The sequence below is a fragment of the Colias philodice genome, chromosome 14, assembly GCF_061535455.1.
Source record: "Colias philodice isolate Cphi_HAF_F1 chromosome 14, ilColPhil1 Martin Lab GWU primary, whole genome shotgun sequence".
NCBI lineage: Eukaryota > Metazoa > Arthropoda > Insecta > Lepidoptera > Pieridae > Colias > Colias philodice.
This window is the reverse complement of record NC_143099.1, coordinates 1,346,860-1,361,985: the sequence shown is the minus strand read 5'-3', so window position 1 is coordinate 1,361,985 and position 15,126 is coordinate 1,346,860. Positions and strand designations below refer to the sequence as shown.

The following is a 15,126-nucleotide window of genomic DNA, read 5'->3' as shown; positions in this document are numbered from 1 at the left end:
AACGCGCCAAGTTTAAAATTCAATCTGACAAAATATAGTACGACATAAAAGAGATGAAATTAATTATTTTGGAACTAATTCGTTTTTCATTACCTGGCAACCCTGAATTGCCAATGTAGCTGTCAAGTTGAATAAAAATTTGTTGTTTTTTTCGTGAAGTGGAGAATTATTGAGATAAAATTGTTATTTAGAACAAGAAATTTAAATAAAAAAGGAGACATCATGAAAAAGGTTAAACGTAGCGGTGTCCGTGATGTCGTGTATAAAGTTTTTATTCGGTGTTTGTCCGAATTTCAAGCTGGAAAGTTATTGACTGATTTGGAAAACGTTTACAAACGTACAGCAGAATATACCGGTGAGATTCCATTTATTTTTGTTCATTACTACGTAAAATAGAATATTCCATTAGTGACGAGTGTTAAATGTATGTATGTATGGCGATTATTACGTTTTCGCAATTTAATTTGAGGTTATTTGTATGTAAACAAAAACTTGTTTTTATAGTGCGACCAGCACAATTTGAGTCAAGAAGTTATATCCAATCCAACCAGCCTCAAATAAAGTACCTAGTTTAGATTTTACTACATAGTATAGTGATAATTGTTTTCATACAGCTATCTATTAATCAATCAAACCATAAGAAAAAAAAATCATATTTTAGATTTAGCTTACTAACTACTTACTAGTGTAGCGCAGGGACGCTGGCCTCCTACATTAAAAAAAAAATTAATAAAATAAAGGAAGTTTTAGTTTTAAGCTACTATAAAAATATGTTAAATGTACTATTTGATTTTATTCATCTTAATTCGTTTGTTATAGGGGTTTCTGAAAGCACAGTACGCAGGATAGTAGAGGAAGGGAGTAGAAATGAAGGCAAATTTTCAACGCCAGCCAAACATAGGAGAGGTACTTCGAAACAGAGTGATGATCAGTCCTTTGAAGGAGTAGAATATTTAGATTTTGATGAATTATATTAAAGTACAAAATTTATCTACAAAAAAAAATAAAAATATGTAGTTTTCAAATCGCCTTGTTTTTTTTCTACCCGACGGACCCAGAAAGAGGGTAATGTGTTTGAGCTGCATGTATGCTTGTTTGTTTGTATGTTTGATTCTATGTGCGCCTCTGCAGTCTAAACACTTGACCGATTTTTATAAAATAACTAATTCCAAATACATTTAAGTAAAATTTGACCTAGGTAGGTCAATTAAAATACTAATGTATTTTTGTCTTAAATTTACACTATTGCTACAATGAAACAATTATAACGGTTTAAATCGCGGTATTTATTTTAGATTATATAATATATTATATAGATTTTTAGATTTTTATTCTATAGTATCAAGATCGCTTGCGTCGCAGTATCAGTGTTGCTATATGAGCGACGGTGGCGCCCTCATTTATTTTCATCTCTTTTGTGTCGCACTGTATCACTGTTCCCATGAAAGTTCGATATGAAACACGTCAAAATTTCATATTTGTATGGGTGAAATAATATAAATTCTCGAATTTTGCCTGATAGAAATTATCGTAAAATCAGCGTACGATAATAACATGCTATCGTACATCGTACGTAGGCACCAAATTATCGTGTTTGTACGATAATTATCGTACGGTTGGGAACGCTGGGTGTACTATGCGTGCCAACTAAGAATAGGACCGCGCTTGCTGCCAACTTCACACGAAAACTGTGAAATTAGTACTGCCAGCAAAAGAATGTGAGAAAAAGAATTTTCATAAAAAAAAATTTTATTGTTCATGATTATATTTAATTATTGTATAATTGTTATATTCATTAAAAAATACTATTTATTGAATTTCACTGATGGCTTATGGATAAATTAATTATATAGGTATGGAAACAGTATTCATAAAAAGTTAACATTTTCATAGTTAATGCGGAGATAGCAGTGACAGCGACAGCAATGAAGATTCAGAGTACGACGACGATGACGCTGTGTTAAGTGGTGTAGAGGAAATATTATCCGATTGATAAAAACTGAAATAATATACATGTTTTTTTATACACGTGCTTTTATTTTCAAATCCTACTCATTCATAATAAATTTGGCGTGAAATGTATTAGAAATACCAACAAAGCGTACACTAAATATTTAAACTGAATATAATTTCTTTATTGATTTTTTTGCACACCATACGCTTTGGTAATGAAGTTAGCGCGTATTACTGAACAATATGGCGTCTTGACAGTCCTATTCTTATTTGGCACGCATAGTATCCTACTGACGATCGTGCGCGCATCAAGCATGGCTAGGGTTGCCAACTTTTATTTGAATAAATAGAGTATATCTGATTTTAAAGGAGGTAAATAAAGAGTAAATAAATATTTTTAAAAATGTATTTTTTTGTACTTTTTGCAGTACCTAACAATTTTTCATTATTTTTAAATGAATTATATGAATCCAAACATTCCAAATCTAAATTTATATATTTCAAGAGCTCATTTTCAATTAATTTTTAATGAAGCTCGGTTTCTCTCTTCCCGCCACTTCACATTCATGACCGAAAAGACTCTTTCAGTAAATGCTGAAGTGGCGGGAACAGAGAGTATATAGCTAATCATTTTTTTAAACAAACAAATTCGTTAGGACATTTTTTTTAAATAAATTGCCATTTTTCTGCAGTGAACTTTTGCATAAAATCTGTGTTATTCATCAATTCGCCTTGGAGTTCTTTTAAAATAATAACTTCTGAATATAAACTGTCCATGTGTACTAGGTTGATCCAAAAGTAATAATTAAGATAATTGGGTATTTCCTGTGTACATAAAAATATAAAATAACTGTTTCTTGCTTGCTCATGTAGGTACTCACTAGGTTATCACAAAAAAATCATATCAATAGGCCACGTTTCCAAGTACATATTTACATTAATTTCTGTTGGCAACACTGATCTGCTGTACGTCCGCGCTATTCACTGTCCATCTGCACGACGTTCGCGGTGGTGGGGGTGCTCGCTGGATGAAAAATTGGTCGTGCACATCCAGCAAGATAATAATAATAATTATTGACGTACGTCAACACTATTCACTGTCGTTTTGCGTCGTGCATCGTGTATGACCTTGGCGGGACGTACGTCAAGATGGACCGTGAATACGACGCTTTACTTTTTTAAATAGACTGCCTACATTTGGTTCTTTTTTGCGGATAAGATACTAGCTTTTTGAGAATATCCATAGACTAAAAATCAACCTAATTTATATTTCCTAAAAATTATAAAATGAGATAAAAAATTATTCACAATATTTTAAAGTATTCAGGTTTTACATTAATATTTCATTATTACCATTTCTACATGTTGTGTCAAATATAAATTCAATCAATGTTCAATGACAATCGTCAATCAGTCATTGGTCATTTTTACAAATGTCGGCCAAGTGCTTGTGTGTGGATGGATTGTTGTTTATTTTTCTACTATTACAAAATTAAAACCGATGATAAAAGGGAGTCGGGCCGGATTTAGTTCTATTTATCGCTTTAAATTGTCTAAACACTTGCTCTGTAGTTTTCAAAGTGTGTCGTTGGTGTTGTACGGAATTTATGAGGATTGAAGATGTGATTATTTGTCGTATTTGGCTTTGTGCCATCCTGAGGTTTTAAGTTTAAAAGCAAAATGGTTTGGTTTTCGTGTATTATATGGTTTTTAATCGTGGGAAGGTCCGTTGGATTTTGTCCATCGTTATGTTCGTGCAAAGTAATAAAATCGGGTGACAGTGCGCCCGAGCTGGTCCCGAGCGAGTTGAGATGTGGAGGTAACCCTGGCCAGTTGACGGAGCTCAAAGAAATCGACTTGAGCAAACTTTTTACGATTGTTGTAAGCTTGTAAGTATTACTTGATTTTTTAACATTCACAAAAATGTAAATTATGATTGAAGAAAATAGAAATAATGTAATTATTATAGAAAATATTTATAATATAATTTAATTTGGTTTCAGGAACTTATCTGGAAATGCGATTTCAACTTTGTCAAGGGATCTTCATTTACCAAAATTACAAAAGCTGTAAGTATATTATATCCACACAATTACTAATTTGAAATTGATCTTCCTAGCTACATAATTATAACTATTGGTTCCAAATCAAAAGCCCACAAAGTTTTACTATGTTATTTATTGATCAAAGTATAAATTTATTTATTACTTCTTGTTACATGCAGTTCACTATTTCAATTGCCTTTTTTAATTAGGTATTACCAAAACTACTTAATAAATAAACTTACTATAAACTTTATATTTTACAGAGATCTAAGCAGAAATCAAATAAACTTAATAGAATCAGATGCCTTCTACAACATGACTTCACTGAAAAGACTGGATTTATCACATAATCAAATAAGTAATGTTTACAAAGAAATGTTTAAAGGACTGGTTAATTTGGAACGGTTGAATTTGTCTCGTAATCACATCTCTGCACTTGGAAGTGGGACGTTTGATTATTTAATTGGTTTGAAACAATTGTAAGTGAACATTCTTGTTGCCTTTTTATTGATGTTTTTTTAAAGCTATTTCTTTCCCACAAAAACACAAAAAATAGCTGTAATATAAAGTTCAGGTAATAGATTATAATTACATTCAATATTATTATATCCAACTGTTACCAATTGACCTTTATTTGATGTCACAACAGTCAGGTTTAATGAAATAAAAGTATTGTTTAGGAAATGTTCATATTATCATTGTTAACTTTATAAAATTACCATCATTTTTGTTACAGAGATATTACAGAAAACCCTCTAATATGCAACTGTGATTTACTCTGGCTAGGCGACTGGTCAAGAAATACAAGCGTCAAGTTATTTGGTGGTCCAAAATGTGCATATCCAGAGAACATGGCCGACAAGCCAGTACGCAAACTAAGAATTTTCCTAGATCTCTCTGCATGTGGTAGCGTTCTGCCCACGAATAGTTTGATTGTGAAACCATCACATGATCAAGTTGTTTTTGAAGGGGATACATTGAGTTTAACATGTAATGCCCCCTTTGCGTCAGTTGTAGCCAAATATGAGTTAAACTGGGTGCATTCAATGCAAGAATGCTGTGGCGACGTAAATATAACAAGCACCGATATGCAAGAAGAAGGCTTGGCTGAAACAACTGTATACTTTCCCTGTATTTCTACCCACCATGCGGGAAATTGGACGTGTTCATATTGTGACCAGAACCACATTAAACACAATTATACAGTACAAATTATAGTTTTATCGAACTTTACGCAATATTGTCCGACAGATAACACAGTGGGGAATAAGGGGTTGTATTCATGGCCGCAGTTATTATTAAATCATACTGCATCTGTGCCTTGTAGGAGCGGTGAAGGCAAAGCGTACAGGCAATGCTTTGATAACGCTACCTGGGGCCAAGCGAATACGACAGAATGTTCTTATATCAGCAATATAACAAAGTTATTGCAACAGTTTGCGTTACTGAACGTCAGTTTAGTGCAATTTTCGGCTATAAATGCTACGGAGAGATTGGCTATGCTGATTGAAGAGAAGACATATCCGTTGGCAGAAATATCAGATGCCGATGATGTTATGTTTATCGCGGACGCTGTTAAAAACTATATGCAGTATATTGCTGAAGAGAAAGATTTAGGTATGTTGTAAGATTATAAAATGTATATGTCACTAAATGTTTTCAAAAATGTAATTTATTGATTCAAATTTGTATTTGCTTTATGAAAATGCCAGTTGTAATTATATTTGTAATTGTAGTTGTTTATAACCGAATGTTTTATGCAAGCAAAATTGTATTTGAAACCTTTTTCTATTTTGTTTAAAAACCTTTCATTCCAGGCTCAGCATTACTAGAAGTGATAGAAGCGTCAATGAACATATCCACATCAGTGATGACTCGCGCGGAAATCATTCATGGATCATGTACGAACCTAGTGCGAGCTGCCGAGATAATATCTGCGCACACAGCTAATGTACAAGGGCATAAGGTGAACATTTTATTTTCTAAAAGAAAAAGAAGAAATTCATAATGAACTTAAAAAAAAAATTATAAATAAATATTAATGACAACACTTTTGTAAATCTAAACTATTTAGTCTGTGTTGATAATCTTAATGTGGTAAAATTGTAGGCTAAATAGAAAATAATAAAAATTGAAATCCCCTAAAGCCGAATCTACTTTAAATACTTTCGGGGGTCGTCTTTCCATGTTTTATTTATTGCAAATAATTACTAATCAAATTTTTATTATTTTTCATTTTACCGTTACATGGAAACTTGTTAAATTAGCCAGTTAATAAAATTATCTCCTTATTTTCAGCAAAAACTAGCGATCGAGCGGTTCCCAGCCCGCGAAGGGTTCAGCGGAGTCACGTGTGTATGGTACAGTGCGGAGCGCGGGGGGCGAAGCCCTAAGCGGAGGGAAAGCGAACGACGGTTACATTGCTCGACCACTAATAGGACTGTGGCACCGTTGTTGACTGTTACAGACGCGTTTATATATGCAAGTGTGCAGGTCAGTTTGTAAATGTATATTTTTTTCAAATGTTTTTTGTTTTTTGTAATCTTTACACAATCAAAAAATGCTATGCAGAATGTAGCATAAATAATTATTATATTATCCCACCAACTATTCATTTGAAATTTTAATTTATGACAGTAATACATTGCCACAATTTTGCCAATGTCCTGTAGTTTAGAACGAGTTTGATCATGTCTATCCAACAAACATAAAATAAATTTAAACCGTACATAATAATAATTATTGACGACGCGGTTGGCGCAGTGGTAAAGTAACTGCCTACTGAACCGACGGTCCCGGGTTCGATCCCCGGTCAGGGCAAATATTTGTGTGATGAACTCAATTATTTGTTCTTGGGACTGGGTGTTATCTATATATGTATTTATTAAATATTATATTTATCGTCGCCTAGTACCCACAACACAAGCCTTAATTGAGCTTACTGTGGGACTAGGTCGATTTGTGTAATAATGTCCTATAACATTTATTTATTTATTTATTTATAACATCCCTTCCAGATCCCTCAATCATTACTCTATAGCACATCGGACTCCGGTCTCCTCCTACAGAGTAAGCCACAAGAGTTAGTAGTATCGTTCTACGAAGACGCTTCACTATTCCCCCTTCTACCAGAGGTAGACGACGGACTAATAAGAGGACACCGGTCTAAGGATTATTATGGCAGGAGTACTAAAAGGGAGGATATGAATATGGAGATCACTTCGCCGGTGGTTGGGTTTCAACTTGGTAAGAGACTTGTTATAGTAATGACTAGCTTTCTGCTTTTGGTTTCGGCCGCTTGGTCTAAATATATGCTAAAACCTACATCGACAACCACTATCTATTAAAAAAAAATAAAAATATGTTGCGTAATTTTAAAGATCTAAGCGTAAAGACATACAGATAACTTGATAAGCTCAATTTCACGTTTTTCTTTTATCCATTTATACTTTTTCGAGTAATTTTTTTAATTTACTGTTAAAGCGACTCGATTGAGACCCACTTCAAACGGACAGATTTAATTCAAACTTTGTACACTTGCCGGATCAGTGTCAATACAATAATATCACAAATTTTAGAGAGTTTTTGTTGTACTATATGACTTATTTGTACACTTATCAAGGATCAGTGTCAATACAAAAAAATCATAAGTTTAAGCCTGTTTTTTGACGTATCTTATGTTGTATTTTCTAGTGTTTGATTTTACGCGAGTATTATACATTTAGTAATTAAAGACTTTTTAACGGATTTTAAACGCGATTTATTCGATATTTTTATGTAAAAGAATAAAATCGCGTTTAAAATCCGTTAAAAAGTCTTTAATTTCTCAATGTATAATACTCGCGTAAAATCAAACACTAGAAAATACTATGTATCTCCATTGAGATAATATTACTACGTATGGAGGAGACACCACGAACAAAATCTGTTTTAAAAATAGTTGTAGTAGTTTAAAAAGTTTTAAAAATTATTATCTAGTTAGGTACTTACCGATGAATTAATTGTGCATGTATTATTTGTGCAATATCGTAACACACACGAAGGCATATTTGATGCACTTTAAAACAAATAAAAAAATGAGCGTGCAGTTAAGCCATATGGCTTATGAGCGGAACATAAGTGATGTAGGCGGTGTCGTCTCCATATGTATATCTCAATGTGTATCTCATGTTTTTTTTCATCAGACGACGTATCAATGCACGGCTCGTTGCTGGAGCCGATAATAGTGACGGTGCGTGCGGGGGGCGGGGCGGGGGACGCGCGGGCCGCGCTGTGGGACCGCGGGGGGAGGCGGTGGACTGACAACACGTCCGGTATGTATACACACAGACACCGACATATGTACACACATATTTATTTATTTATTGATTTATTTTATACTTTATTGCCCACACATAAGAAAGTACAAATACAGAAAGAACATAAAATAGAGAAAGACATGTACAAACGGCGGCCTTATCGCTAGGTAGCGATCTCTTCCAGGCTACCGTATGTATATGCGTAAGGAGAGATTTTGATTGAGGTGGGTGAGCAAAAAATAAGGCGTAAATGAACAAAATAAAATTAATATATCATATACAATGAATAAATATAATAATATATAACAATATATGTATAACAAAATATATAACAACATATGTATACAGTGTACACAAACACACACACAGAGAGATAGAGATTGTCTAATCTAAAAATGAACGCCCCTCCACTGTGTTTACGCTCACATTCAAAGTACGTGTATAGACGCAATACACACAAATTGGTCTGCCTCATTGGTCGTTCAGTCCTCCAGTCCCGTCCATGCCCGAACGACAGGACCAGTTGGCCAACTAGTGCATAAATGACGCGATGCACGACAGAACGGACGTGTCATTCCGTACATAGCGCGCTCTCCCCGCCATACAATGCTAGGCACCTGAACTGATCGCCCGATTAGTTGACAAATCAGTGCGCGAGTGTCAAAGTTTGCAGTAGAATCGACGCGCGCACACATATAAAGTGGTTCAATAATTATTTGTCCTCACACATTGAAACAATTAAGTTTAGTGGAGGGGCGTTCATTTTTAGATTAGACAATCTCTACTTAACGGTATTTTTTCCCTCTATAATAAGAAAAACACACACACGCACATATATGTATACACAAACAAATACGCGAGCGCACATACACATGCATACGCATACAAATTACGAGCTCTCGAAGGCCCCAAAAAAACTAATTTACTTTAAAACTACATATTAATTAAACTTTATACCCATGACTGCTCGATGCAGACCGGAGTTAACGAATAATTATACAATCGAAAAAATTATAATAACGTATACTTGGATGCTAGCTGAGAGGCCGCGCCCACATTCTATTCCCGTGCAAACAGCATATCTAGCATTTTGGTATGAAGGCAGAGCCGTAATTTACACAACACGCATACAACACTCGGGTGCGTGCACACATGCACACATGCACGCGCGCAAACACACACAAATACACATATACACGGTAGTTAAATATGAATATTACGTTCACTGAGCGAAAAAATAGCTCACAATGCATCTTGGTCACAATAAAAATCCACAACATGCAATCGTGTTATGTCTCTTGTGATAACGCTCACAACTCGTTATGACAATCGTTTCCACGATAATATTTCCATATCACATAGCAAAATCAGTGTCGTGGCAAATATACTATTCGATCACGACGCTTTGTGGTAATAAAGAAAAGCCATGATGCATGAAACACGAAGGACTTTTTCTTAGTAACTTTATGCACTCCATATATTTTTCAATTATGTATATACATACACATCCACAATGATGTTTGTTGAAATATTGATAAGTAACGTCAAATTATTTTCCATTTCAGATTGCCGAGTATCACACGTGGTATCCGAAATGATTATAATAAGTTGTACGCGCTTAGCCTACGTGGGTTTATTGCAAAACGTAGAAACTGGTATATACGGGGCGAGAACAGACGGCGCGCGTTTCAAAGTGTCCCATCCCGCTGTGTATGTCGGGAGCCTTATTCTTATAGGCTGCGTTAGTTGCGCAACCCTTACATACATTATGTGCTATCCCGCGATACAAATGGCGAAGAAAACCAAACACGCCCTAATAAATACATGGATAGCTATCGGATTGCTCTGTTTCTTATATACCTTGGGTATTTACCAAACGGAAGACATCAAACTGTGTCAAATACTCGGTCTTTTGATACATTACCTATCGCTATGTTGTTTGCTATGGATGTGTGTGTCAGCCAGTAATATGTATAAATGGGTGACAAAAACTCACAATCCGGTAAGATCGCCTGAAGATGAAATTCCACCAGATATACCGATTCAGAAACCTATTTTAGGGTTGTATTTAGTAGGATGGGGGATAGCTTTGATTGTATGCGGGATTTCGGGAGCTGTTAATTTGAAAGATTACGCGGGTTATTCTCAATGTTTCTTGAGCACAGCACCAGCGTTGAGTGCCTTATTCATACCTGGAGCGATTCTGCTTATGTTCTTAACGATTCTGTTCTTATTAATTCGGTGTACGATACGCAGTATGAACGTACAACTGTCTGAAGGTACTCAAGCAACAGAAAATGTTGATTTAGAAATGTGGGAACCGAATCAGGCCAATGAGGCTGAGAGACGCAGTATTAAATCGGCTGCCGATTCAGAAATAGATGACGTTGAACATACACCAATAATACAGTTACGAGCTCAAGTTATAGTGCTTTGTTTATACATGTCCGTTTGGACTTGTGGTGCTGTAGCCGTGTATAGACCATTACCAGCGTACTTGCCATACCAAGAAGATATATGTAGCATTATATATGCTGTCTGTGCCACAGTATTGGGCACTTTCATTTTGTTCTTCTATGGCATAGCGAGAAGTGACGTCAGAGCGCAATGGTCAATGATGCATTGTTACCTACAATCGAGCAAACAGTGCTGTAGGAATCGAAGCGTGTTCGATACAAACCACAGAGCTCTGCCGAATCAAACGTCCACCGCACCCGTTTCGCAGATCCCAGGCGATAATAGATCGAGATCCGGTAGCAGGAGCTCCAATAGAACTAACTCGAAAACAAATAATAGTGGTACTTACAAAGCAGGAGCAGAATTAAACGGACAAACATTGCAGAAAGATCTTAAAAATATCAACGGAAAGACCCCCAATATCAATCTAGTTGTGTTGCACAGACAGCAATATAGATCAAATAATTCTATGATGACGTACCCTGATAGTAATAATTTCGTGCCAGAGATGTTCTATAATCCAAACCAAATAAATGTAGCCAAGAAATTCTTCAAGAAACAAAGACAGAGTATGAAGAGAAATTGCTTAGAACTACCCTTACGAAGAGATTGTGACGAAGAATCAAATATTTCCCTACCATTGCCTTCAAAAGAGGCATATAATGGTATTGCGAATATGATGAAATCTGGTACGAAAGTGAACAACACGAATTTGCACGTAGATAAAACAAATAACGGCATGAAGGAGACCCGTAACGCAGTAAATCCAAACTTGTTGGAAGACGAATCTAAAGACTTTAAAAGTTATTCCACAGTTAAAAAATCGTGGAACAGAAATGACGATTCCAAGCCTGGAAGAGATCAAATAATGAACATATATACAAATGTTCCTGAGACGCAAGTGCCACAACATCAAGTGGTCAAAGCTAATGTACAGAAACCATTAAACGGACAAAGGAATAGCGTATCAGAAGAATGTCTGCAAAGTCATGCCAATGACCAGCCCGAAATGCGCACAATATCCCAGCAATGTAGTCTAGAATACAGTTCAGCTTCCGAAATGGCCATGCCGCATACATGCTCTGACCAAACTATCAACACGCATTCAGAAATGACCTCGCTACAAGAAACGCACAGTGCCTTATGTTCTACTAACGAAATCACAGACACGGAAAGTTTCGGCCAATACATTGACTACTTACAGCCAAATAAGAATCAAGAAAATAAAGACGGAGTAGACAAATCTTTGCAAGATATTTCTGAAGAATGTACAATGCACAGCGATGATATAAATCGATCTAGTACGCCCCAGGATGTCGTATGTTTGGGAGAGATGGATAACTTACTACAAAATCAGGAGGACATAGAAGGTTCTAAAGAAAAACTTGACGGTGGTAAAGAGGAGTATTTCATGGCGAAAACGACGTACGATTTTGAGACTTGCAGTACAAATGCGAGCGAACAAGGCTTTGAAAACGAAAGCGACATTTATTGTCCAAACTACCAAGTCTCAGAAGTGAGCATACGAAGTCACGGCTTATACGCCCCTTCGCCATCGTCAATGTGTCCAAATGAAATAAGCTTCAGCAACGAAGACGTATCAACGATAGAGAGTCAATACGTGAACTACGACCCGGGGTGGCGGAAAACGATAAAAAATAATCCAAAATTGGGCAAATACGTTCCAACGCCAGCGTTGAGTTGTCCAGAAGTTAATTGTGAGAGTCCTGTGTCGTTTTCTAGCGATTTAGATGAATTGTACACGCAAATAACAAGTAGAGATAAGGAAAGGATACCTCGTAGGGAACAGTTGGACGTGACGGTTAATAGTGACGTGACGCTCAAACCTGACAGTGACAGTTGTGTGAGCGAAGCCGTGTCTGATGTAGAGAGGAAAGGGGAAACTACTGTGTAGCTAACGTTTGCCAGAAATTCTGGTTTGAAGTCTGCGTGCTCTTGCGTAAAGAACTTTTGAAGTACAGAAAATTGTACTCGATTTTCTTTAGTGTTTCATTAACACAAATAACAAGTGCGACTATTTCTCGAGGTTTTATGTCGAATAAGAACAAAAATGTTTACTACTCACAAGTGAAAATTAAAATAGAATGTTACCATTTTCGGACATTTTATTAGCTATTTATTTTATTGTATAGTCATTTATGCATTTTATTCTAAATTTTTATTTACGGATTGAAATGATCACTGCCAACTAATAATTACTAACATAGAATTAGGAATTTTGGAATGTTACAATTTGTTTAACGTATTTGACAAATTTTTGTATATTTTTATGTGCCATTTGTTTTAAGTTTGTATAAAGTAATGTTAAGTTGTAATTTATGTACATTTATTTATTTTTAAGCCTTTTGCAATTTTAATTTGTTAAAATTATTAGTGTGACGAAATTCAGAGTAAACATTGGGTTGAAACTTTGCTTCCTTTTTAAAAAATTATAAAAGATGGGGCACGAAAAAGGAATTTTCTCAATAACTCTTGTAACATATATAATATTTGTCACAAAATATTTGAAAAACATCTTTGTAGCAGCTAATTGTGAAATAGTACACCGATATAGTAGACCTTTTATTGACACTATTTAATTAGCTGCATAGATAATCTAAAGTTAAAGAAATCGAGTAAAAAAACAAACAAAGATATTATGAGTAAAAAGATGTATATATATTATATAGGTTGTTAGTGCTCCGGGCGTGGAAAGTCGAAATGTGGCTAATTGGCCATATTATAAGTACATCAGTTGTCTCTTTTTCTCTCACGATAATTGAAATATGCCATCTAAGTTTAACGTCTAATCGTGCGCCATTTTTGATGATCGAAAGTTGTGTTGGTAACCTGTCTACACATTTTTACTCATAATATCATTGTTCAAATAGATAATTTTGTACAGTAAAAATGTTTGGATTAGATATTATATCGGGTTGTTTCGGCTTATTGTCGCTGTGTAAATTATAATATTAGTGTTAAGACAGATCGATGTGCCAAATTTATCGGATTGTTGGTGATTTTATGCCTTTTCGGTGTTAAAGATTTGACTGATTTTTATCTTCGCCTTACTTCTAGTCTTTTTGACTGTTTATTTTACGTTTATATACACTTAACTGAAATAAATTTACTTTCATCGTGGCGTCAGTTGGATTTAGAGTTCGTAATAACTTGTATTATACACACTGGTCTTCCAAAGCATAAATTCATACTGAGTTAATTGGAACAGTTTTTGTGACTTTCGGCTGTATTGAAGGGTAATAATAAATCTTTTTCTGATCTCATTTCTCAAGTTTTTTCGATTGACATCAACCAATTTGTATTTAGATAAATAACGGTATAAATATGTAATATCAATGTTTTACGTTATCGAAGTAATATGTAGATTGTATAGTGTTTATAAACATGTATGTAGTAGAATTTTAATTATTTCAGGCATTGGCTTTGTGGCGGTTAAATGTTTTATGAAAATGTGTTGCTATAATTGCATGGATGTTGGCTTGTTAAAGGGATATTCTAAATTGTATAGTATATCATGTATGTATGTAAAAAATCGGTAAAATTGTGAAATTGTAAACAAAAAGATTCAATATAGGCTGCTGTAAGGTAAATGTAAATTATCGTGTAAGGCAACATTTCACCTCTTATCGTAAAAAATGACTACAAAAAAGGAAACATGTATAAAAAATACACATAGTTATTAACCACTTAATTATGTTTCAATCCAACTTCTCGTTATGTTTAACCGTCACAAAATTAACTGTCTGGTTATATAACGTGCAGTTAAATGCACATATACACAACTGTTTTGATATATATTACCGATTTGTGAATATAATATATGAATAGAAAATTTATAAACGGTTAGCTTTTTGTGGGCATATTGCATAATAAAAAGCATTTGCACTTTATAAGATGTTTTATTTCAAAACCTTTTTATTACATTATAATTAGGAACATAAATATTTCTTTGGTTTATTATAAGAGATGTTTCAAAGGGCTTGTTATACGAAGTAGTAAAAAGTTTAATAATTTATTTAAAAAAAGCGAAATGTCAAAATTGACATTACCCGCAAATAGATCTTGTATAAGTTATTTTGAATTGAAGTGATCATTTGTTTAAAAAATAATTTACGTAATTTGATATCATAAAATAAAAAATACATATATCATATATCTTTCGATACAAAATGTTCAAATCCAAGCCACACGATTTTGAAACATCTCCCTAATTTACAACTTAAAATTAATACATTATACATATTGACATGGAAACAAAAGAAATGGAATAAAGATATACTTAACTACAAATTATAAAACCTTATCACTATGTTTACAAAATATTATTATTTATTATACATGCATTATATGGA

General features: G+C 34.4%; 1 protein-coding gene across 1 annotated transcript; it reads left to right on the top strand.

Moving 5' to 3' along the window:
- The first annotated feature begins 3,394 nt into the window (after positions 1–3,394).
- Remo (Remoulade) lies at positions 3,395–14,686 on the top strand. Its single transcript, XM_089703234.1, has 9 exons — positions 3,395–3,842; positions 3,957–4,022; positions 4,262–4,477; positions 4,735–5,615; positions 5,816–5,964; positions 6,297–6,491; positions 7,016–7,244; positions 8,183–8,311; positions 9,862–14,686. The coding sequence occupies exons 1-9, from the start codon at positions 3,634–3,636 to the stop codon at positions 12,666–12,668; spliced, it is 4,881 nt and encodes a 1,626-aa protein (XP_089559360.1). The 5' UTR covers positions 3,395–3,633; the 3' UTR covers positions 12,669–14,686.
- The last annotated feature ends 440 nt before the right edge of the window (positions 14,687–15,126 follow it).

What these genes read in the sequence shown, in the direction of transcription:
- Remo (XM_089703234.1), top strand. Translation starts at nt 3,634, where the DNA reads ATGGTTTGGTTTTCGTGTATTATATGGTTTTTAATCGTGGGAAGGTCC. An exon ending in TGCTGAAGAGAAAGATTTAG is followed by an intron (nt 5,616 to 5,815) that starts GTATGTTGTAAG and finishes CTTTCATTCCAG; the next exon opens with GCTCAGCATTACTAGAAGTG. An exon ending in GGTGGTTGGGTTTCAACTTG is followed by an intron (nt 7,245 to 8,182) that starts GTAAGAGACTTG and finishes TTTTTTCATCAG; the next exon opens with ACGACGTATCAATGCACGGC.